The sequence below is a fragment of the Salvia splendens genome, chromosome 20 (assembly GCF_004379255.2).
Source record: "Salvia splendens isolate huo1 chromosome 20, SspV2, whole genome shotgun sequence".
Classification (NCBI taxonomy): domain Eukaryota; kingdom Viridiplantae; phylum Streptophyta; class Magnoliopsida; order Lamiales; family Lamiaceae; genus Salvia; species Salvia splendens.
In genome coordinates, this window is record NC_056051.1 from 6,917,828 (window position 1) to 6,940,212 (window position 22,385).

Here is a 22,385-nt window from a genome sequence, read left to right on the forward strand (position 1 = left end):
GTAGGATTCAAATTTTCTTTCTTTTTTTTTCAACGTGATTTTGATTAAATCTGGGTTTGTTTGGTATTTTATTTGCAGCTTACGGAGGAGGAAAAATTCCATCACGAAGGAGGAAAAATCTGCGTAGAATCTCCGTTCATTCGACGATCGTACTCCTCATCATCCCCACCACTACCACCACTACTACCACCAACGTTGCTCATTTTCTGTTGTTGATCTTGTACAGAAATTAAGATAGAGAGAGTACTCGTTAAAACAAGTGGTGCGAATGAAAATGACATGCAAATCGCGTATATATAGTGTTTCGAAAATTAAAAAAAAAACATTAAATTCGCTCGTCGATTGCTCGCCGGTCCTGAGCCTGCAATGGCGGCGAGCAGACCGGCGAGCGCTGGCGAATCGGCCAGAGCTCACCGATTTTTTCGCCAAAATGGCGCTCGCCGGTTCCAATGGTTCGGCGAGCGGACCGGCGAGCGCCGGAAATCGGCTAGCCGGCCCGCTCACCGTCATTGGAGATGCTCTCAGGATTTGTACCCTGTTTTGAGATTTGCAAGTTAACATTTTCATCAACCCTCCAACATTTAAAGTATTAGGGTTGATCGTTCAGGATTTCCATATTTGTAGTAGTTTGATTGGACACAGATTTTAAGAAATGTAATGGAAAGTGGGTTGAAAAAGTTGATAGGACGTGGATCCTACTTTTAAAGTATTAATTTTATAATAGAATGTGAGTGAGAATAAGTTAATAGAATGTGAGATTCATTACCAAAAATGGTAAAAAGTGAAATGTGAAAAATTTTATGAGACGGACAAAAATGAAAAAATGTGACAAAATTTTAGGGACAGGGGGAGTAATTTTTACTCTCACGCACATTCAATTACACATTCCGCTTTGTAACTAGCAACGTCAAACTTGTTACTTAAAAATTCCCAATATATATATAAGCTGTTTTGGAATGAAATTTACGAACTTGGACTATCATGAATATTAAGAAAATTATACACCAGGAAATATTAAAATCAATAAATATTAAATGAAACGGTAACCATTTTCAAACGATTCAATTCAAATTCCCTATATATATAAAACCTCATTTCCCCCCTCCAACACAGTCAAAACCCCCCATTTTTTCACTCAGCTTCATCCTCTCTCAACAATGGCGGAGAATCAAGAACAAGTGGAGCCAAAGGAGAGGCAAATCCCGGTTTTCACAGTCTTGAAGAACTGCTGCATACTGAAGAATATCTTCGTTTTGGATAATCCTCCTCCGATTTCTTCATCTTCCTCAGGGGAAATTTCCGGTCAGAAACCGGAAATTGAAGAGGTATTGCTGGTGGGGAGGCACCCCGATTGCAATATAAAGCTGGAGCACCCGAGTATCAGTAGATTCCATCTCCGCATTCACTCCAAGCCTGATTCTCGATCACTTTTCGTCACCGATTTATCATCGAGTAAACCTCCACTCCGTGTTTTTGTGTGTTAAACTGATTAAATCTGTTTGTGTAATTTTGATGGTGTTGAGTTTTTGTTCACTTGTTTGAAACTCTTTAGTTGAATTGCAACATTTTTGCATCAGGGCATAAGTTCCTGAACAGAATTCTCTGTTTTTTGGGGGAAAAATGTTAGGGATTTCGATTTGATCGAAAAATTTAGGTGGAGAAGGTTATTTGCGTGTCTAAACTATAATTTAGGCAATAATCTTGTTGTGTGTGTATGTTTGTTCCTAATCTTGATTAGTTTTGGGTTTTTGTTGATAAACTCTTGAATTTCTTCTTGATGATTGTAGAGATTCCAATTGGATGCCAGTTGTGTGTGTGTGTGTGCTGGTTTCTAATCTTTATAGAAACAATCTAACACTACAGTTTGTGAATTGATATGATTTTTGTGTTTTATCTTAATCCAATGTGGATGAATGCGTAATTGATGCATTGGATTTATTCTGTTATCTTTACTGAATTCCTGCCTTTCTTGAATCAGTCCATGGGACTTGCATTTCTGGGAAAAGAATCGAGCCGGGGATCACAATGGAGCTAGTTCCAGGCGACACGCTGAAGCTCGGGGAGTCGAGTAGATTGTACAGACTTGGCTGGGTTCCGATCAGCTCGGCTTATGAGGTAAACGACCCGTTTGTACCTCAGCTGGATGCGTTGGACATTGTCGATGAAAACACACAAGGAGCGGATCAGGTAGCTTAAAAGTCTGCTTGTATGTCAGCATGTATGTTATTATTGTGAACCTGGGATATCTGATTATGCTGATTTAGCATCTGATTTTCAGGAAGAGAATCATCTGTCTCATGAAAATGAATTGGACCGGGATCTGACTGACGAAATAGAAGCTATAATGTGGCAATTCTCTGAGGAGAATCAAGGTTTGTCCGGGCAAGAAACGGCTGCAGAAGTAGAGAACAGTCGCTCACCTGAAATATTCAATGACGAAAATAAAGCATCTGAGATGTTCAATGACGAAAATGAAGCATCTGAAATGTTCAATGACGAAAATGAAGCGTCTGAAATGTGCAACGACGAAAATGAAATCTCTGGCAGCCAGTTGTTGTCGTTGGGTGCATCATTTTCTGGTGATGGTAATGAAGAAGCGGAAGAGGTGAGGGATCATGTAATATGGTTGAGTTTAGGGATGTGGTTTTTTGTAAATGTCAAGAGTTGATCTTTATTTCATTCTGCGTTTTGATTTTCAGGATGATGAAGGGAATTATCTAATTGAAACTATGGAGGATCGGCCGTTATGTGAAGAGGAAACAACGCCTCCACGGCCAGAAGATGAAGCGGAGATTGTCAGTTCGCCTGAGATATGCAAAGATGAAAATGAATTCTACAGCAGTCAGCAAGGCCGCATTCCATTGACAGAAATCGTGGAGGCTTCTGAGATACGCTCGGAGAAAAGGTTAGGTATGAACATTTGGTCGAGGAGAGGTAAATCCGAAGGCGTCAAGATCAGAACCAGCAGAAGCAAGGCGGCTTGCACGAGCATTCATATGAGCGCGCAGGTCAGATCACTTCTCGTTGAAGATCGTGTGAATAAACCAATGGTGAAAGATCAGTGTGGTGCTAGTCCGGATAAGGATGAAGAGAACTTCATCCCGAACAAGGAGAACGCCTCCCCAGATTCCTGTCTAGTTAGATCCTTGGGAAAGAAATTCGACCAGGCTTTGAAGAGCGAATCAGTCTCAGACGATGAAAGTTTCACTTCAGATAAGGAGAACATGACTCCAAACAGCCATCTTCTTAAGTCCATCAAGAATGTCGGGAGCTCTCAAGAAGCTAGGTGTCCAAACTTGCACACACCTTCGCCCTTGAAGATCGATAGTCGCGTTATTCTACAGGAACTTAAATCAGTTTCCAAAAGCCATTGTGTTTTCAAGGCAGCAGAACGGGAACCGTTTCTTCCGCTGCCTGTGGTTTCCAGCGGTGATAATAAGTCCACACCGACACCTCCAGTTCGTGAATGCATGGAGAGGGAAGGAAGATGTGTCAATTACTCCAAGGCGAGTGGGAACAGGTGGATTATTGTAGTAGACACTGGTTGTCTGCTGAACAAGAAGTCGAGGAGAGAGCTGCAGCTGTTGAGAGGTCTCCGAGGGACTTCGTTGGTCATTCCAAGAATCGGTATGATTTGATCCAACATTATCCTCTGTAAAAATGAAACTTTTCTTCAATTTAGATGAATTATGCCTCTCTCTTCTGAATCTCAGTTTTGAAGGAGCTCGACTGCATGGTGAGGCGCGCTAGTTTCCTGTCAAGAATGACGGAGGCTTCTTCCGCGCTGCAATGGATCGAAGAATGTATGGCTTCAACAACGTGTTGGATTCACGTGCAGAGCTCAGCAGAGGAGAGCAGGCTCGTTCCACCAACTCCGCCTGCTGCTGCCCCGGCGCGCTGGTTAAGCGAGGAGGAAGGTGCATTCCCTGTCGGCTCAGCCCCCTTTTCTCCCTATACTTTGCAAGAAATCGTCACTCCATCCCCTGCAGACCACATCCTCGAATCTGCTCTCTACTTCAAGCAAGCCATGGACGGGAAACTTGTCCTTCTCAGTGATGATGTCACTTTAAAGATCAAAGCCATGGCCGAGGTAAGCGCATCTCGTTCCATATACAGTTCCTTTAAACCGTCGTTTGAGCTTGCAAACGCATCTAACTGATTATGGTCCGTTGCAGGGTGTCATCTGCGAGACAGCTAGAGAATTTCGCACCAGTCTTGTCAACCCTTTCTCAGCGAGGTTCTTGTATTCCGACAGCTCTCCAAGAGGGGCTACTTGGACCTGTGTGGATGATACAGTCCTTAAGGAGAAATACTACCCGAGCCCCAAGAAGAAGGCTACAAGATCGGGAGACGGAGCTAAAGGTTTGAAGCTGATACTGCTGCACAACTCCAATTTCAGACAGATGAGAGCTTAGGCTGTTGAGAATTTATGCCCTAAATTTGAGTGCTTCTCAATGGCTCAATTTATGTTACTATATTTTGGTAATAGGTATAATCAAATGGAAGTTTTACTTTGATCTGTTGTCACAAAGGATTTATAATACATATAATTACAAGAATCTGCAAAATTATGAATTTAAATGCTTTTCTCATTGACGAAAAGAGCAGAATTGGTAGATCACAATGAAAATGATTTATTTGATGTCAAAGAAATAATACATTGATATGCATTACTTAAAGCTACGTTAACGGAGAATGAGAACGCCTCATTCAAGATCGTTTGGAGCGGCGTACCTTCCATTCTTCGGAGAGTAGTCGCCAGAACCAGAGAGAAAGAACGAGAAGGAGCTCTCTGCGTCCTCAAATAGAGGTCGGGGGAATTCTTGAAATCCGGCCAAACTACTCGTGTCAAAACCCAAAGGCGAGAAATAGTTTGATGGGTCGTCTCCGGACCTTTCCACCTCCATTAAACCTTGACACGAGTTGAAGTCCAGCTGTTCGACTTTGTTTGTTGCTTCACTCCTGCTTTGTCCTTGATCGGACGGCCAGGCCCCGGCCCCTTCGTGAGGGATGGCCGGGGTGTGGCCTTGAAAGAGGGCAATGTGGCCGAAGAGCTTATCCTTCCTAGAGAAGGTCGTGCCACACGAGCAAAGCCACTTGTCTCTCCCACAATGCTTCTCGTGCGTTTTCAGATCTGCAATGACCGAGAATTTCTTCGTGTGGCAGCGGCTGCAGGTGTAGTTCTTGTCGCAGTGGGTTCTCTTGTAGTGGTTCTTCACGCACAAGATCGTCTTAAGAGGCTGAAACTTCTTGTGATCCTTGTTGCGCTTGCAGCCGACGTAAGGGCAGGAGTACCTCTTGATGAAGATTGGATCCGAGCTCGATTCCTTATGGGGCTTGGCGAGAGCTGCCGGAGTCTTGTACTCGTCGCCATGGCCTCTCATGTGCATCCGTAGATTGGCGTCTCTCTTGAACCCCTTCCCGCAGATCGTGCAGAAATGGGTGCGGCGATCCTCCTTCAGCATCGTCATCGCTCTTTACATCATGATCCTCAGAAACGCCCGTTGGATCATGGCGATCCTCCATCTTGTTAGGGACAACATTATCAGTAACTCCGGCTAATTGGGTCGCGATCCCACCAAACTGCCCGAGCTGGCTAGCCAAACTCTCAGAGTTCTTCAAAGACGGGAGAAGGCTCCCTGCAGTGGATATCAGCTGAACTATAATCGAGGTGAGATCAGCCGTGATAAGCTGCTGTTGCTGAACCAAGATCTCGTCTGCTTGGTTCATAGCTTGGCCTCTGCGCCCGACAACTAACTGGACCAAATCCTGCAGCTGATGAATCTTCTTCTCCAAAAACAAGAGATTGTTCAGCATGGCGCTCGGATCCCAATTCTGCATATAACCCGACTCATGGGCCTCGGGTATCTGCTTACCATGAAGATCCTTCTTTTGCCTCTGGCTATCAACGTCAGACGCAAATGACCCCTCGAAACCAGAAAATTGTTGGCCTAAAGTCCTTACTCCACAGCCATTAAACGGGGATTCTTCCCACTTCGGGTGGTGTCTATCAAAATCTGTGAAAGGTCGGTTATTTGAATCCGTGTTGAGTGATTCATGACCCGATGAAGACTTCACCCACGTTTCTGCACATAGCTTCTCGTCCGGGTCCATATTAAGTTTAGTATTTGCAACAGGAGATAATAAAACTGCAATCATAGGGTAGGAAAGGTGCAAAAGCCTTAGCAGAAGTCAGGTGATAAACAAACCAAAAACCAACACGACGATGAACAGAATACACGTCAAGCACGCCTCAACGACTTTCCACAACCAAAACACCATGAATTTCAAGCCTTCCAAAGATGCAGATCCTCATTCATCTATTCATCAAACCAACCACTAGTTGGAAGCAAAGAGTTTTCGAATTGATGGGGAACGAGAAGAGCTTCGAGAAAAACTAAGAATCTCTACATAGTGAAGGGTCTTATCCACAAACCAAACTTGCATCTTTACAATCTTTGGCAAATTATCCCCAATTAGAATCCTAATGACCTAAAATCAGCTCCCTCAACAAAACCAGATAAAGAGAGAGTAAATCATCCTGCTAAATCAAAATAATCTTCTATCAACTTGTAATTAGGAACTTATAGTACTTATTCAATCATTGATTTCTACTCCCAAGCTATAAGATAAACACCAATAGAAGTAAATTTGCTGTAATTTTAATAGCACCTTTCCATCTATTCCTAAACCCTACATCCATAAATAAGAAGAAATTAAGCATCTCTGTTTTTCATTGTTTCCTTTCTCAACTACAAGAAATCCCAAAGCACCAAATAAGAAAGAGATTACTTTTTTTTTAGTTCCCAACATTCACAGAGAACTCAGAGTCACATCCTAATTCCTTTTTCGATCAAATCAAGGGATTCAGCTCAGAGCAAAGCAATTCAAGAATCAAACTAACAAATCAAGAAAATTCAATCAAAGCATAAAATTCAAGAACAATTGAAGCAAAGCATCTAATCAAGAACCCAAAAAGGAGTAGCAGATGCAACAAAAATGAAGACAGATGCAATTCATTACTTATACACATCATTTATTTCTATATTTATACTCCATATTCTATTTCTACGTTTCCCAACAAAAATGAAGACAACAAAAAATAGATAGAAACTCACCAGATTAAAGAGAAGGCAGATGCAAATTGAGAAAGGTCATTTCTAAGTTGGAAGTCAATGTCAATCCATATATATCACCATCTCATCTCTCACCATGGATGTCAATTCATTACTTAATTTCTTGCACAAATTTTTATATTTTTTAGCTCAATAAATAAATACTTATACACATCATTTATTTCTATATTTATACTCCATATTCTATTTCTACGTTTCCTTTTGAATTTCGAGGACTATTAAATTTTTTCTGAAATCGAAATTGAGAATCTTTACTCTTTTTAACTATTTTCTTGCTTCATTTAATTAATCTGTTCATACTTTGCCTCTGTTATTGGTTTAATTTTGTGTATTAAAAAGTGGAATTATTGCGATCTTGACTTTGAGTTGGGAGTGGGTATCTTCCAACTAACATGGATGCTTCTCTAAATCTCACTCTCTCCATCGATTCTTGTAATGAAAATATTGTGTTTTCTTCAATAATAATATTGATATTAAATTTACTTGGAGACCGTGTCATAGTAGATTTAGAGCAAAATACTCACTTTGACAGTTCCAAAATTTCAAATTGCATAAATTAAACTATAATTAATGAAATGACTGGGATATGGTTGACACAGTAACAACATATTAAAATAAATTTACTAAATTTCAAAAATTAAAATAGAAATGATAAAATCACTAAAAAATTTAGGTAAATTTGATCATTAATCCTTAAAAGAAAATTAACACAGCTTGTATTAAGCGATAATAGCTTGTATATATTAGAATATTACAAGTGGGAAGATGAATTCAATATATTTGCAAGACTTTTTCTCGTTTGATTGCGACCATTGACTTTGGGAATTTGAAATGATGGAATAAATGTGGAAGCACGTTGTTTTACTCAGGGCAGGCGAAAAATATCGAAAAAGTGATATATCGCTCGTATCGTATTGAAAAATATTAAAAAATTATCAAATTTTCGGTATATCGTAATTTTCGATACGATACGATAACGATATGAATTTCCTTATATAGCGATATATTGTTTTATATCAAATATACGATATATATCGATATATCGAAAATCAATACATATTGGAATTATAGATATATACCGTGTATATCGAAACATATTGAAATTCAATACATATTGAAGTTTAAAATCATATATATATATAGGGTTTTGATCCATGCAAAACCATTCTTAATACAAAAATGCAGAACCAAGCATACAAAAGTCATTTTTAGGTCATTGTAAGCTTATTTTTACGTCATTATAGTAAGGATGACATGAAATGATCTTAACATGACCTCAAATCCAAAGTTTATAATATGACCTAAAACTGTTTTACAATGACCCTCCGTGTTTTTATTTAATTATTGACCATTGGATTGTCAAATCTCATGGTCAGGATTTGGTCTGGATTTTATATATATAGGGTTGTGATCAATTGAGATTTTTTAGCCTAATTGAGAATTGAGATGCATTATAAGCCACTCATTTTTATTAAATGAGTGGTCCAGAATTTGCCACATGGAAAATATTTTTACATTAATTAATTGTGAAAGGGCATATTTGTAATTTCATCATATATTTTATTTAATAAATATTTTTTTTATTTTTTTAAAAAAATATATTTTTTTTTCGATTTTTTATTTTTTTATTTATTTTATTTATTTTATTTTTTTTTGTCAACTACATATACAATTCATGTCAACTACACACATGTAATGTCAACTACATATACAATTCATGTCAACTACACACATATAATGTCAACTACACATATATAATGTCAATTATAAGCTGTTGACATTTGATGTGCAGAGCTATTGACATTTGATGTGCAGACTACACATCGTAGTTGACATAATGTCTCAGTAGTTGACATCGCGCGAAAATTTAAAAAAAAATTAAAAAAAATTAAAAAAAATTAAAAAAATTAAAAAAATTAATTTTTTTTTAGTTGTTGACATTTTAATACGAGTTGTTGACATTTGATATTCTGGCTATTGAAATGAAATGACAATAATACCCCTTAGTTGACATAATCTACTTGCAGTTGACATTTCAAAATGAGTGGCTGAAAATGCATCTCAATTCTCAATTAAGCTAAAAAATCTCAACCTAACAAGACCCTATATATATATATATATATATATATATATATATTTATATTCATTTAATTCATTAATATATTTAGAAAACATATATATTCATTTTATTGTGTTGAAGTTTTATTAATTTTTGTGTTATTTTTCAGTTATATTTTTCGATATACAGGTATTTGAAACGGTACGAATTTCGATATATCGTATCGATCTTTCATATATCGTTCTGAACGATATATCGAAATATAGATACGGTAATGATATTGATATTATCCATATAGAAAGTTTCGATATATCGAAACTTTCGATACGATAACGATATGAAATTCTTTCATATCGATATTTTTGATATGATACATGATACAACGTTTTCGATACGATAAATCGTATCGACCCAGCCCTAGTTTTACTATAATTTTAATACTAGCATTAAATATATGTGTTTATTTAAATAACTCCATCATTTTGTTTTACTGAGTTACAATTCTTGTATCATAATTAGATTCAATAATAGAACTTCTAGGGTAGAATACAGGGAAATCGTAGTTGCATCAAGTCGGATCCAACGTTTGAGTTGGCATAAGACCAAAGTTCACATCGAGGCACCCTCGAAAATGAATTGGTGATGCCAAAAATTCAAATAAATGAAAACGGTGATGCCAAAAAGAGTTGGGATGAACAAAATCAATCATCCAAAAACCAAAGCATTACCAACAAATACAATTTGGCACCAATGCATATGAAATTTCTTGCTTCATTTTGCAACGACATAATTTTTAAAAAAATAGGACTCACATTTTAAATTTCTAACAATTTAAATTAAAATGTTGTAATAGTAGTACTATCATTACAAGTTCATTTACTCAATTAATTATATCTTATTTTTAGCAAGTTCATATTACATGCGAAATGAATTCTATTTTTTCGAAGGTAAAAAAGAAATATTCTGTCGGTGGACAAGATTTCATAAAGAATATCGAAAACCCCTTTCGAGATTTTATTTTCATTCCAAACGGAATAAAAAATCAAAATGAAAGTGTCACTTTGGAGTTTTCATAGACATGTTTATTTATATATTTATCCACGTGCGTTTTATTGATTTTCAAAGCAACCCAATTAAAATCGCATTATATTCAAGTGGGGGGGAGTCATGTGGTGTCACATTTTTTGTACTAGACAATAAATATGGGAAATTGATATTTTTATATCTATATTTCTTTTAAATAAATTTAAATTTGGTTTGGCAAATCGAATAGGACTTGTAATGGTCCTTACTGGGCCTGCTTGGTGGGCTTGAATTCGTCATTTTCTTGTGTTAAGGATCCATTCTTTTAAGTTGAATATTAAAAATGTATCATCAAGGTTTATTTACTTTTTAAGTGAAACATTTTTTATAGTTAGTGTATATCAAATTCAATTTTATAAGTGTTGAATATTTGGGCTGTGAACTTTATTTGGGTTGTGTTTTATGTTGGCCCAGATAGAATGTGGGCTGGTGGCTGCCCTAGCCTAATACTCAGTTGATACCTACACCCTGCCTTCTCCTTTTTCCGGTTGACATTCGAAGCTGCTCTCCCTCTCTCTACTCTCTTGACTCAGAAATTCCTCTCTTCTCTCTCTTCTTCTCCGATGAGTCTCCGGCTGTTTCTCTGTGATCTTTCACGGTTATTTGAGTGATTGATCTTGTGTGAGTGTTGGAGAAGGCAACTGCTTCGGTTGCTGTAGTGTTGGTGAGAACTAGGGTTTTGTGTGTGAGGTTCTATGTGAGTCTGTGTTCGGAGGTTCCAGATCTGGTATGGTGGAGTCGGTTGGTGTTGGTATCTGCGGTGTGAGGTGCGGTGTGAGGTGAATCACTGGTGGATTCAACGTTGCTCCCTTGGATCTGGTTTCTGGAGAATAGATTTGTGCTATTGGCGGGTGGCTTAGCCATTAAGATCTATTCTGTTTCTTGAGTTTCCTGTTTACTTGTGTGCATTACTCTTTAGATCCGAGAGGATTCTGTGTTGTTTTGCTAACGAGTTCATTTAGTGTGCAGGGTCTCCTTGGTGATCCAGTAGCATCCGGTCAAAGAGTGTTAGGATTACTTCAACGAAGGAGTTTAATAGCTATATATTATAATCTTGTATCCTAGCTAGTTTCTTTGTTAAGTCAGCCGCATGAGTGAGAGTTTGACTGAGCTCTCTTATAAAAGAACAAATAGGTCTCGGTAATTAGTGAATCCGGACTTGTCTTATCCCTACAATAAGTTTGTGAAACTTGTACATCAAGCACACTTTGAATTATTCGAACCTAAATGAGATTCACAACATGTTTGAAAAGAGCCCTCACTGTGCCTTTCTATAGAAGATCTTTTCATATTCTATGTTTGTAATCGAACATTCCTTTCTTTGATTAAAAATAAAATAAAATTCACCACTTCTTGAGTGGGTATTTTTTGAAAAAAAAATTAAACTTGATTTATAAAAAAGTAATAAATATCTAAAAATCATATTTCCTCTGTATGTGAAGAGCATGAACAATTTTTTAAACACGAGTTTAATGCATAATTAGTAAGTAAGAGAAAGATATAAAGAAAAAGTTTTTAAAATATTATTAGTGGAGAATGAATCTCATCCCGTTAGAGAGATAGAAGTTTTTAAGACTAAAAAGTCCATACTTTTCAGGAACGGGCCCAAAAGGAAGTAGAGCACCACGAATCGAAAAAGAGACCATAGTCAAAACTAGATTATAATCGATCAATTATCGGAATTAAAAATATGTTATGAATAGTTCATATGCTCTAACCAAAAATTAAAGTTAAGTAAACCATAATCAGTGGCTGACACAGGTGGAGGAGGTGAGGGGCTTAAGCCATTCCCAAACTTTTTTTTAAAATAAATTTCTATTATAATTTTTTCAAAATTAAAATACTCTATCTTCAGCCCTTCCCAAATTTATATCTTTTAGGTTTCATGGGAAAGAAATTTAGTGGAAAGGAGGGGCTGAAAGATAAAATTACAGAAAAAACTTAACTTCTTGAAACAATGGCTGCTGGAGAATTGGGACGAGAAAGAAGATAGAAATAAATAAAACCTCTTAAAACTTAAATGAATATAATAATAACAGTTGAAAAAGTCAATCCCTACCCCCAACTTAAATGGTTGCACGGTTTAACTTTTATCTCTCCAAATAATATGAATAGTGTAACTAAGTTTTAAATACTTATAGTAACATTTTTTAAATTGTTTCCTAAATTTAACGTTTTTATTCAAACAACAATTACAACTTGTAATTGGTGAGGTGATAGTCAATTTTTTCTTTTGCTTTTGTCATACTCTCCATTTTTAAAAAAATAAAATTTTTAAAAATAATACGAGTTTTAATCCAAATTAATCTATTAAAAAAATAGAAAAAGTAATGAAATTAATACTAAAAGGTCGTGGGATCCATTTCCTGAATGGAGAGTTTCTATTTTTAGAAAACAAACTAAAAGTAAAGAATTTCTATTTTTAGGAAAGGAAGGATATGCATTTTGACATATTAGATATTTATTGTTTTAGCAAAACAAACATAACTAGAACATGAATTATATTATTCTTTTTGTTAAACTTGTGCTGGATTAATTTTATATATTAGATATTTATGCATTTTTGTAATTTTTACTTCATTCGTCTCAAGGTAGCTGGGGTGTTTTTTTTGGCACATGATTTAAGAAATTGATGTGTTAAAGGTTAAAGTGGAGAGGGTAAAGTAAGAAAGGGAATAAAGTAAGATAGATGAAGAGAGTAAAATATAAGAGATGACGGAACAAAAAAATAGTCTCATTTGTGGACAGCACGGGTTCTAATGAGAAATTAATAAAGTAAGAGAGAAAGAGAAAAAGTAGGTAAAGTAAATGAGATAGAAAGAAAAGTAGATAAAAATATGAGAAATAAACTTTCCATTTTTAGAAATGGGACTAGTCGATATCCAAAAATGGCAAAACGAGACTATTTTTTATAGATGAAAGAGCGTATGAGAAATTTTAGTAAAGCCCCTACCAAACTTTATTCCTGCGTCCGCCACTGACCATAATGTACTTCACGCTTAACCTACAATTTGGTATTAATTCAAAACTACAATATAAATGAACAAAATTAAATAAATTGCAATTGAAAAATAAAATATGAACACACATTTACACACTCACTTCAATATTTCTTGACATTACCGGTAAAGTTAGTTGAGCTTAGGAAGTTCCGCCTCCTTTCCTTCGATGGATTCAAGAAAAATACCATCTTTTTACCCCTCTTCACAGCAAATACTCTAACACCCATTTCATCAAACACATTGTCTGCCTTCTCCATATTTTTCACCCCAATTCTCTCTCACTAAAACCATGTCTAATTCTCATTTTCTCCACACTTCCTTCGTCCCCACAGCTCGCCCTGCCCTCCGCCGCCGCCCACCTCCCCCGAAAGCCCCATCAGATTCAATCCAAGATCCGCGAAATCTTCATGCGCTCAGCTCCACGATGACGGAGGGAAAGATCGTGTCTTGGGTCAAATCGGAGGGGGGTAAGCTGGCTAAGGGCGAATCAGTCGTCGTGGTTGAGTCCGACAAGGCGGACATGGACGTGGAGTCGTTTTACGATGGGTACTTGGCCGCCATTGTCGTCGACGAGGGCTCTCAGCTGCGGTTGGATCCACCATCGCTTTCCTCTCGGAAACTGAGGAAGAAATCGCCCTCGCCCAATCGAAAAGGTCGTCTTCTCCTGCCTCTGTATCAGCCTTCGCCGCAGCTGGCAGCAACGATGCCCCGAAGGTGCTCGATGAAATGCCGAGCCCAGTTGCTGCTGCTGCTGCTGCTGCTGCTGCTGCTGTAGCTGTAGCTAGTGTCAGCAGCAATGCGGCTGCGGTGGGGTCGGCTGTGCATCCGGCGTCTGAAGGGGGGAAGAGGGTGGTGGCGTCGCCTTACGCGAAGAAGCTGGCGAAGGATTTGGGGGTGGATTTGAAGGGAATTGTTGGAAGCGGACCAAATGGGAGAGTGGTGGCTTCAATGGAATGCTTGTCTTTTCAGTTTTTGTTGGATTAGATAAGTTTGTAGAAGTTAGTATAAGACTGAGCAGTTACATGTTTGCTTTTTATTGAAGAAATGAGTTTTATGAAAATGACACACGAGGGAATAATTTGCAGTTTTTTGCAGCATAGACAAAACTGGTTTGGGAATCGATCGAATTGGTGTAATTTCAATAGGGTTTGCTTCTAAGAAATGCATGTTTTCTCGGTTTTGTGGATCAGATTGTTTGGCCTGATGTAATATTTACCGATTCCTTATCAGATCAAGCCTAAAGGAGTGACTATGACAGCGTTGCTAGCCAAGGCAACGGCACTTGCTCTGGTCCAGCTGCAGAGACGGCAAGAGCTTTACGTATAACAGTCATATCAACATTGCAGTAGCAGTAGCCATAGACGGTGGTTTGATCACACCAGTACTTCAAGATGCTGACAAGGTCCATAATACTCTCTCGTCTTTTATCAAGTTTCCTGGACAGTTTTTTGTGTTGGCTGCCTTGTTTCACTTTTGCTCATCCTCTTCGTTGTCCCCTTTTGTCTCTGATTGATATTTATTCATTATCGAGAAAGTGGAAGGAGTTGGTTGATAAGGCACGAGGGAAGCAGCTCCAGCCCCAAGAATATAATTCAGGTAATGATACGAACCTCTATTATTATTATTTAGTTTAGATATTGTAGGGATTTTGCATATCTTTTTCTATATCTTTGTTTTCTTGTTCATTAAGTCAGTAGTATTATAAATATGATAGACTGTTATCTTTTTTTATTCATTCAATCAATTAATGAAATATTTTCTCTCCCAAAGATAACGTATTTTTTCCAATCCTAATTTTGGATTCCCTCCGCCGATCCTAATTGGACGCCGGAGTATTCTATCAATCGCCGAGTTATCTGCCCAACGGAAGCTCCTTCTTGCTATCACGTAGATCCGGTTTTGCTATCTGCAGAGCAAGAAATTCTTCTTTTTGATTGCTGAGACTGACACATACACCAGGATCGAATGCGCGCACGGTGATCATTTCGATCATCTTAAGTATGTCACTATCTTTATTGTCTTTACTCTCAACTAAACCCTTCGGTCCCATCCCATTCTCTTTCCATTTATCTTCAACAATGTTCTTTTCTCCCACAAAATCACGAGAACAAGGCACAACTTTATTTATCAAACCATACTCACCAGCCTTTTGCATATTCATTTGCCACTCCTTTGGCCTCGAGCTCGAGACAGCAGCTTGCGGAAGACGATTAGAGGCCAACAATGGAGCTGTCTCCGGTAGCGGTTGCAAGGGTTGGAGAGGGCATGGAGTGGAGTAGGGCGGCAGCTCCAAGGGCTGTGCTGGACTCGACTGCAGCGGGTGATTTGATCGCGGCAGCGGCAGTAGCGGCTGGTAGGGTTGGTGGATCTGGTCTACAGCAGGGGTGGCCATTAGAGGGGGTTCCCAACACGAAGGCTGACGCGCTGGGGTTTGATCGGATTTGGTGCGGTGGCATGGTGGAGTCGTTGATTCATTGGGGACTAAACGCGAAGGCCCAAAAGAAGCCTCATTATTTCTTGATGGAGGATATGCCATCTTTCGGAGTGGTGCAGCAACATGGGGCTGATCAAGATCACGTTCGGGCTGCGGTAAAGTTCGGAATTTGCTAAACCAGCAATTTGTGGCATCGAACCAAGTTTCTATCTTGTCACATGCTTCCAATAAGCGGTCTAACTTTGTGTTAATCGGGTCCTCCGCTTTGGTGGCTGGACGAGGGTGATATTGAGGCTGCCACGGGCGATATCGGGCGTAGGAGTTTCGCGGCTCGACGTATGAATCCGGGACCATACCTGGATCACGATATGGTGGTGGATAACAGTTATCGGTTCGTTGTCGGGGCGGATCCCAACAAGTGGGGTGGCGCGTCTGGACAGACCCCATTCGGTGAGGTTGCGGCGGACCGTAGGGTTCACGCCTGTACCTGGCTGGTGGCTGATCATAGGACAAGCGTTGATAACGGTGATAGCCGGCATAGTCGTATGACATGTTGACGGACTGAAGATATGATGTTTTCTACGAAGGAAGGGGGAAGCTTTCTGTTTGGTGGTTTTCTTCCTTTTTTTGAATAAATTGGACGAAGAGGGCCACTCTTTTCTTTTGGGTGGTGAGGTATGGGTTATGGATAATGGTCTGACTTCAACGCGGCACGCAGGAATCCTTCCCGTCGGGCTTTGCAGAAGTAGGATTGTCCGGCGGCTAGAGCTCGGCGGACAGGCTGGACTCGGCAACCAAAGCGGGTGCTGTGCGGAATGTTTTCCGTCGGGTAGCAGTGGAGCTTTCATTGGTGCAAACAACATTTATTGTGCTACGCTGGAGAGGATGGAAGTGGGGATGATGGAGAGAATAATAAGTTGAAGAGTTATTCGCAAGATCCAGAGGAGCTGAGGAAGCAGAATGTGAAATCTCTGGAGGAAGGGAAAAGTAAAGGGCATGGCGATGTGGATGTAAACATTTCAGAGGAGGAGCTGAAGAGGTTAAAGAGTCTGAAGAAGAAAGAGATAAAGGTAAAGTTAGAGAAGATTAGGGAGGTGGCTGGGACTGAAGGAATCTTTCTAGATAAGGATGATTTGGAGGCTGAATTTGATCCTGAAGCACATGATAAAAAGATGAATGAAGCATTTGGTGAGGAGTATTATGGTGCCGAGGATGTTGATCTGCAGTTTGGGACTGATGGAGATGAAGATGAGAAACTGCAAATTGACAATGTTCTTTGGAATGCTTTGAATATGCTGTCGGATGATGATAAGGAGCTGCCACATGGAGGAGTTATGAAGTGCTCGCTAGCCACAAAGACATTTAACATCGGGCTAAACATGCCGGCAAAACCAGTTGTCTTCACGAATGTTCAGGACTTTGATGGGGATTACTATGTCGGGAGACGTTTGCCTATTTGGCGTGTGTTCGATCCAGGAGGAGACGCCTCACCAAAACTTCTGCTACCGGCTATCGTTGTTGCTTCGTAATTTCCACCTTGAGGACAAGATGGATTTCAACCGGGGGAGAGTTGATACGAGTCTTCACTTAATTAGTTTAGATTTATTAAGATTTTGCATATCTTTACATATATTTGTTTCTTGTTCAATAAGTTAGGATTAAGTGTTATAAATAGGGAAGATTTTGCGCACAGCCGGTTCTTGCTACCGCCGATCCTTCGTTAGGACGCCGGTGAAACGGGATACGACGTAGGGTCGTATCAACTGGTGCTTTCATCCTATGTACTCATGAAACGCTTCAACAACAACGGTAAGTCGGTTTGGGGATCGTCCCGACCCGATGTCTTTTCACGTCGCCAACAGCCGGTTGGATGTCGTGATTTTGGGAATTACAACTGTCGGCCGTTCGACGACGGTGAGATGGAGAACAGACCCGGAGAGGGGTCACACCATGATGATCCGGTTAGCCTTAAACTGGATCGCCTGCTGGATCGCTTGGATAAGCTGATTGCGTGGAGAGACAAGACTGATCGGCGGTTTGAGAACCTGGAACCCGCATGGTCTCGCTATACAGAACCTCCACTGGGATACGAGTACGGAGAGGACTTCGATGGTGAAGATTTTCGTCAACAGAAACCTTGGGAAATGGGTTATCGCCAATCTCGTAACCAGTCCAACGGGTACGATCAGTCAGTCGATCGCCCGCCGTCTTGCTGGGACCCACACCAGAGGTTTCAAATCGCGGGGTATGTCAAACCGGAGTGGGTCAAAATGCATCCTCCTCGTTTCGCGGGGACAAATGCATCAAATTGGATCTCGAGGGTCCAATCTTACTTCAATCATTTGATGATGCCCGATGCCCAACGATTGCACTACGCGGTCATGTTATTTGATCAACCAGCGGCGGATTGGGTATTCAACTATTTTGCAAATAACGATTTCGTGACGTGGCAGGATTTCTTGGAGGATGTGCTTGATCGTTTTGATCGTCAAGGCCCTAAACCAGTTATGAAGGAGAGGCTACAGTTGAGTACTCCGGCGCAGCAGTCATCGCAACCTTTACCGACGCCGTTTCAGACCCAGGGAGGTCCGGGACGTGCGGTTGATCAGGCAAGACCGCCGAGGGTCCGGGTTTCGCAGGCAGAAAAGGCGGAACGAGCTCGGTTGGGTCTGTGTTATTACTGCCCAGATAAATGGGTGGTGGGTCATGTGTGCAAACAGTGTTTATTGTGTTACGCCGAGGAGGGAGATGAGGGCGTGGCCACTTACGATGAGAAAGTTCCCAACAATGCCGCTCACAATGGGGGCTCTAATCTTGATGTTCCAAACGACGAGGCCATAGAAGAGATCGATAAGACCGACAATATGCCGCTGCAAGGGCTCGTCGGGGTATATGATGAGAAGATTGTCGAAGAGGAGGACACATTGCTAGAAGAGGAGGAGACATTGCTAGAAGATAAAGAGGAGACATTGCTAGAAGATAAAGAAGAGAGTGGTTCTATTGGTAAAGGGGAGAAGATAATCGCATCTTTCAATGTGGCTCAAATGTCATTGACGGATGGTGCGAACTGTGGGTTTAAGAGAGGTGGTGATTGCACTGGTGTAAGGACAATTGCCTATTTCTATGTGGATTTCGTTGATGCCGATATTCCAAGTATTGTTCATCGTTCGACATCACTCGTTGTCGATGCGCGATTCATCCCTCCGTGCAATGACGCGCCATATTTGAGTGTTCTTGGAGGTGATAAAGGAAGGCATTCAACTGTTCGATATGTGTTTGATCCCGGAGGAGATGCCTCGTCAAAGCTTCTGCGTTCGACACTTTGTTGTTTCGTAGTTTCCACCTTGAGGACAAGGTAGATTTTAACCGGGGGAGAGTTGATACGAGCCTTCGTATAGTTTAGATTTATTAGGGATTTGAATATCTTTTCATATATTTATTTCTTGTTCATTAAGTAGATATTCTAGCATTATAAATAGATAGGGTGTTATCATTTTAGGAATTCAATCAATCAATGAAAGAAATATTATTTTTCCACAAACAATCGTGAATTGTTCTATCAACCCTAGTCACGCCGCTGCCCGACGGAGGAGCTCCGCGCACAGCCACGAACTAGATCGCCGCCGATCCTACGTAAGGACGCCGGAGAAAGGAGCTGCCCTTAACAGGTAACTTGTTAATCTCATAGCTTGAAATCCGCTCGATGCCGTTGATTTACGCTTACCATCGTTGCCTCATTGCTTCACAGGCACTTTCACAGTGTCTAACCTCGGAATGTTTGGCGTGGATCGCTTTGATGCTATATTGCCACCGGGAACTGTAAGCTTTTTATACATAAATCGAGAAAGAATGATTGTGTTGCCCGTAGAAATATCATTTTGGTGTGCCGTCTTATGCAATAACGAACCATATATATGATTTCCATAGGGTTCAATCATGGCAGTCGGAGCTTCTGAACCGTCTCTTGTTGGTACAAAGGATGGCCGGATCGGACAGAAAACTCAGATGCAGGTAAGATCACGCTCGTGATATCCGGTTATATTAAAACTTTACATGGGATCAACCTAAACTAAGAACTTCTCGACTCTATTAGGTAAATGTAACAGCAGATCATCGCGTGATATATGGTGCTGATCTGGCAGCCTCCTGGCCAAGATAATCGAGGACCCTAAAGACCTAACGCTGTAGATTTTTCGTATCATAAAGGGAGATTAGAGATTCCGTTCCAGTATCACCTCGTCCAGTTAAACTACAAGGATGCCATCGCTCAAGACGAATCAAGATGAGGATGCCTTCGAACAACAGGACCCGAGCCTTTGATACATAACGAAGACGTCGTGTTTCACCAGGTCTTACTTTTTTGTGTTTATATATTTTTCAAATAATTCAAAATTTTAATTTTTTTACTTCTTCCATTTTAAACTACTAGTAGTAATTTGTTAGTGAAAAAAAGAGCTCACCAAATAGTAAAAATAATGGCTAAAAATAAAAATGGACTATTTTCATGGGATGTAACAAAGGAAAATAGTGTCTATTTTTATGGGACGGGGGAATGTATACTAAACATAAATTGGAGGGTTAATTTTATTTTGTTATTAATTTTCATCATAATCATCATTAAAGCGTAGAACAAGTTCTCAATTAAGGTAGTAGAAGAATAGGTAATAGTTGCACCTAAGAGGCTAAGACCAATTTACTAGGTTCTGAATTAGCCTTACTCAGGTTGTGGGCTAATTGGTTGGATTGTAACTTCGCGAGAAATCCATCGCCAACCATCTAAATTTAACTATTTATCCCGTGGGTTCTAGACAACACTGACATCCCTAGTTGCAAGTATTGTTTCTTAAGTAAGTGATAGGGTAAAAAGTGAAGTAGGACCCATCTAAGGGAATAGATGGATTATTCGGAGCAACCTATCATATTACACTACATCATGATATATTTTCATCCTACACCAATGGCAACATTAGAAAAGTAAGAATGACTTATGAGTTCGAGTCACCACGTGATAAATGGGGAGAGTTGTTAATGATCCTCTTTATAATTTTTTTTAAAAAACCCTAAATAATTTTATTAGACAAAAACAAGTTAATGCAAAAAAAAAAATAAAAAAAGAGTAGCCATCGGTTGAACTGAACCTTTCACACATAATCAATGACTTACAATCAAAGCAGTTCGAGTCCGCTTATCTCCAACATTGTATGAAATTGAATTTGAAGTTAAATACTACTATTGTATGTAACAATTCCAAATTATTTGTTTGATTACATGAACTAGATATAAAATTTTGTTGTGGTTCTAAATTAGTAATATTCCATTTCCAACCATAAACCACCTCAGTTACTATAAACTCAACCTCAGTTCATTCCAAAAGCCTATGCTCCCATCGTCATTTTCTTCCAAATACTTCAATGTGTTTGACAAAGTGACACATCAAATATTGAATGAATCTTAGTTGAATAGTCCATTTCATGGGATAGCTTTATTTTTCTGTTTGATTGCAACATATATACTATAAAGATACAACCGTTTATCAGTAGTTGTCAAATATCAATTAAAAGTGTTCAGTTACACTATAAACTATGCAGCCACGTACATAAATCAATAATTCTAATTAATATGAAAATATAATTCAATTATTTTATTTAAGTAATGTATAATATCTAAGTAATATTTTGTTTGAACAACCATAATGTGACCGCTTAACATCGCTATCAAATAAAAGTTGCAATGCAGTATACAAGAAGTTGTTAGCCTTGGCAAATCAGGACTAGTTGAGATATATTAATGAGAGTAGTTGGTTATTGACAGAATTGAAGCCTTCTTACTAATTGAAAGGGAAAAGGAAATGTAACACACTAGTAGGGGTGAGAAAAAAACCGGAAACCGAATATCCGAACCAAACCGAATTTTTGAAGTTCGGTTCGGTTATTTCGGTTTTTCGGTTCGGTTCGGTTTTGAAAATACAAAAATTTCGGTTTTCCGGTTCGGTTCGGTTCGGGCGAAGAAAAAAACCGAAAAACCGAATAACCGAATTATATATATATTCTATTAATTTAATATATTATATTATATATAATATATAGTATATTATTTTAATAAATTCTACTATATTATATATATTATATGTATTATTAATTTTATATTATATATAAATATTCTATTAGTATATATAAAATAAAATAAATTACACATATATATATTAATATTATATTTATTTTGTTCGAGTTTTTCTGTTTTTTCGGTTTTGTTCGGGTTTTTCGGTTTTTTAAGTTCGATTTTCGGTTTTTCGGGTTCGGTTCGGTTTTGATTTTTAACTAAATTCGGTTTTTTGGTTTTGGTTCGGTTTTGACAAAAAACCGAACCGAAACCCGAATGCACACCCCTACACACCAGCCATGAAAAAAAGTCCAAATAAATTTCTTGGAAATTCAAAGATCGATATATGTAGTATTGATGGTGGCAAGTGGCAAAATCTCACACACAATAATTACGTTGGGCGAAGTAGATTTATTGGCTCCCAATCTCAATTCAAAACAATTACTCCCTCCGTACCTCAATAATTGTCCACTTTTGTTTCGACACAGGTTTTAAGAAATGTAAAAGAAAGTGGGTTAAAAAAGTTAGTAAAATATGAGTCCCACTTTTGTATATTAGTTTTAGTTTTATAA

The 22,385-nt window shown here is 39.0% G+C and overlaps 1 protein-coding gene and 2 pseudogenes across 1 annotated transcript; 2 read left to right on the forward strand and 1 right to left on the reverse strand.

The window, feature by feature from the left end:
* Positions 1-1,087: 1,087 nt before the first annotated feature.
* On the forward strand, positions 1,088-4,488 carry LOC121782490 (FHA domain-containing protein PS1-like). Its single transcript, XM_042180357.1, has 6 exons — positions 1,088-1,452; positions 1,979-2,187; positions 2,279-2,605; positions 2,700-3,627; positions 3,714-4,090; positions 4,176-4,488. The coding sequence occupies exons 1-6, from the start codon at positions 1,158-1,160 to the stop codon at positions 4,413-4,415; spliced, it is 2,376 nt and encodes a 791-aa protein (XP_042036291.1). The 5' UTR covers positions 1,088-1,157; the 3' UTR covers positions 4,416-4,488.
* An 80-nt stretch (positions 4,489-4,568) lies between these two features.
* Positions 4,569-7,338, reverse strand: LOC121782491 (annotated as a pseudogene).
* Positions 7,339-13,372: 6,034 nt separating this feature from the next.
* LOC121782201 lies at positions 13,373-20,136 on the forward strand (annotated as a pseudogene).
* The last annotated feature ends 2,249 nt before the right edge of the window (positions 20,137-22,385 follow it).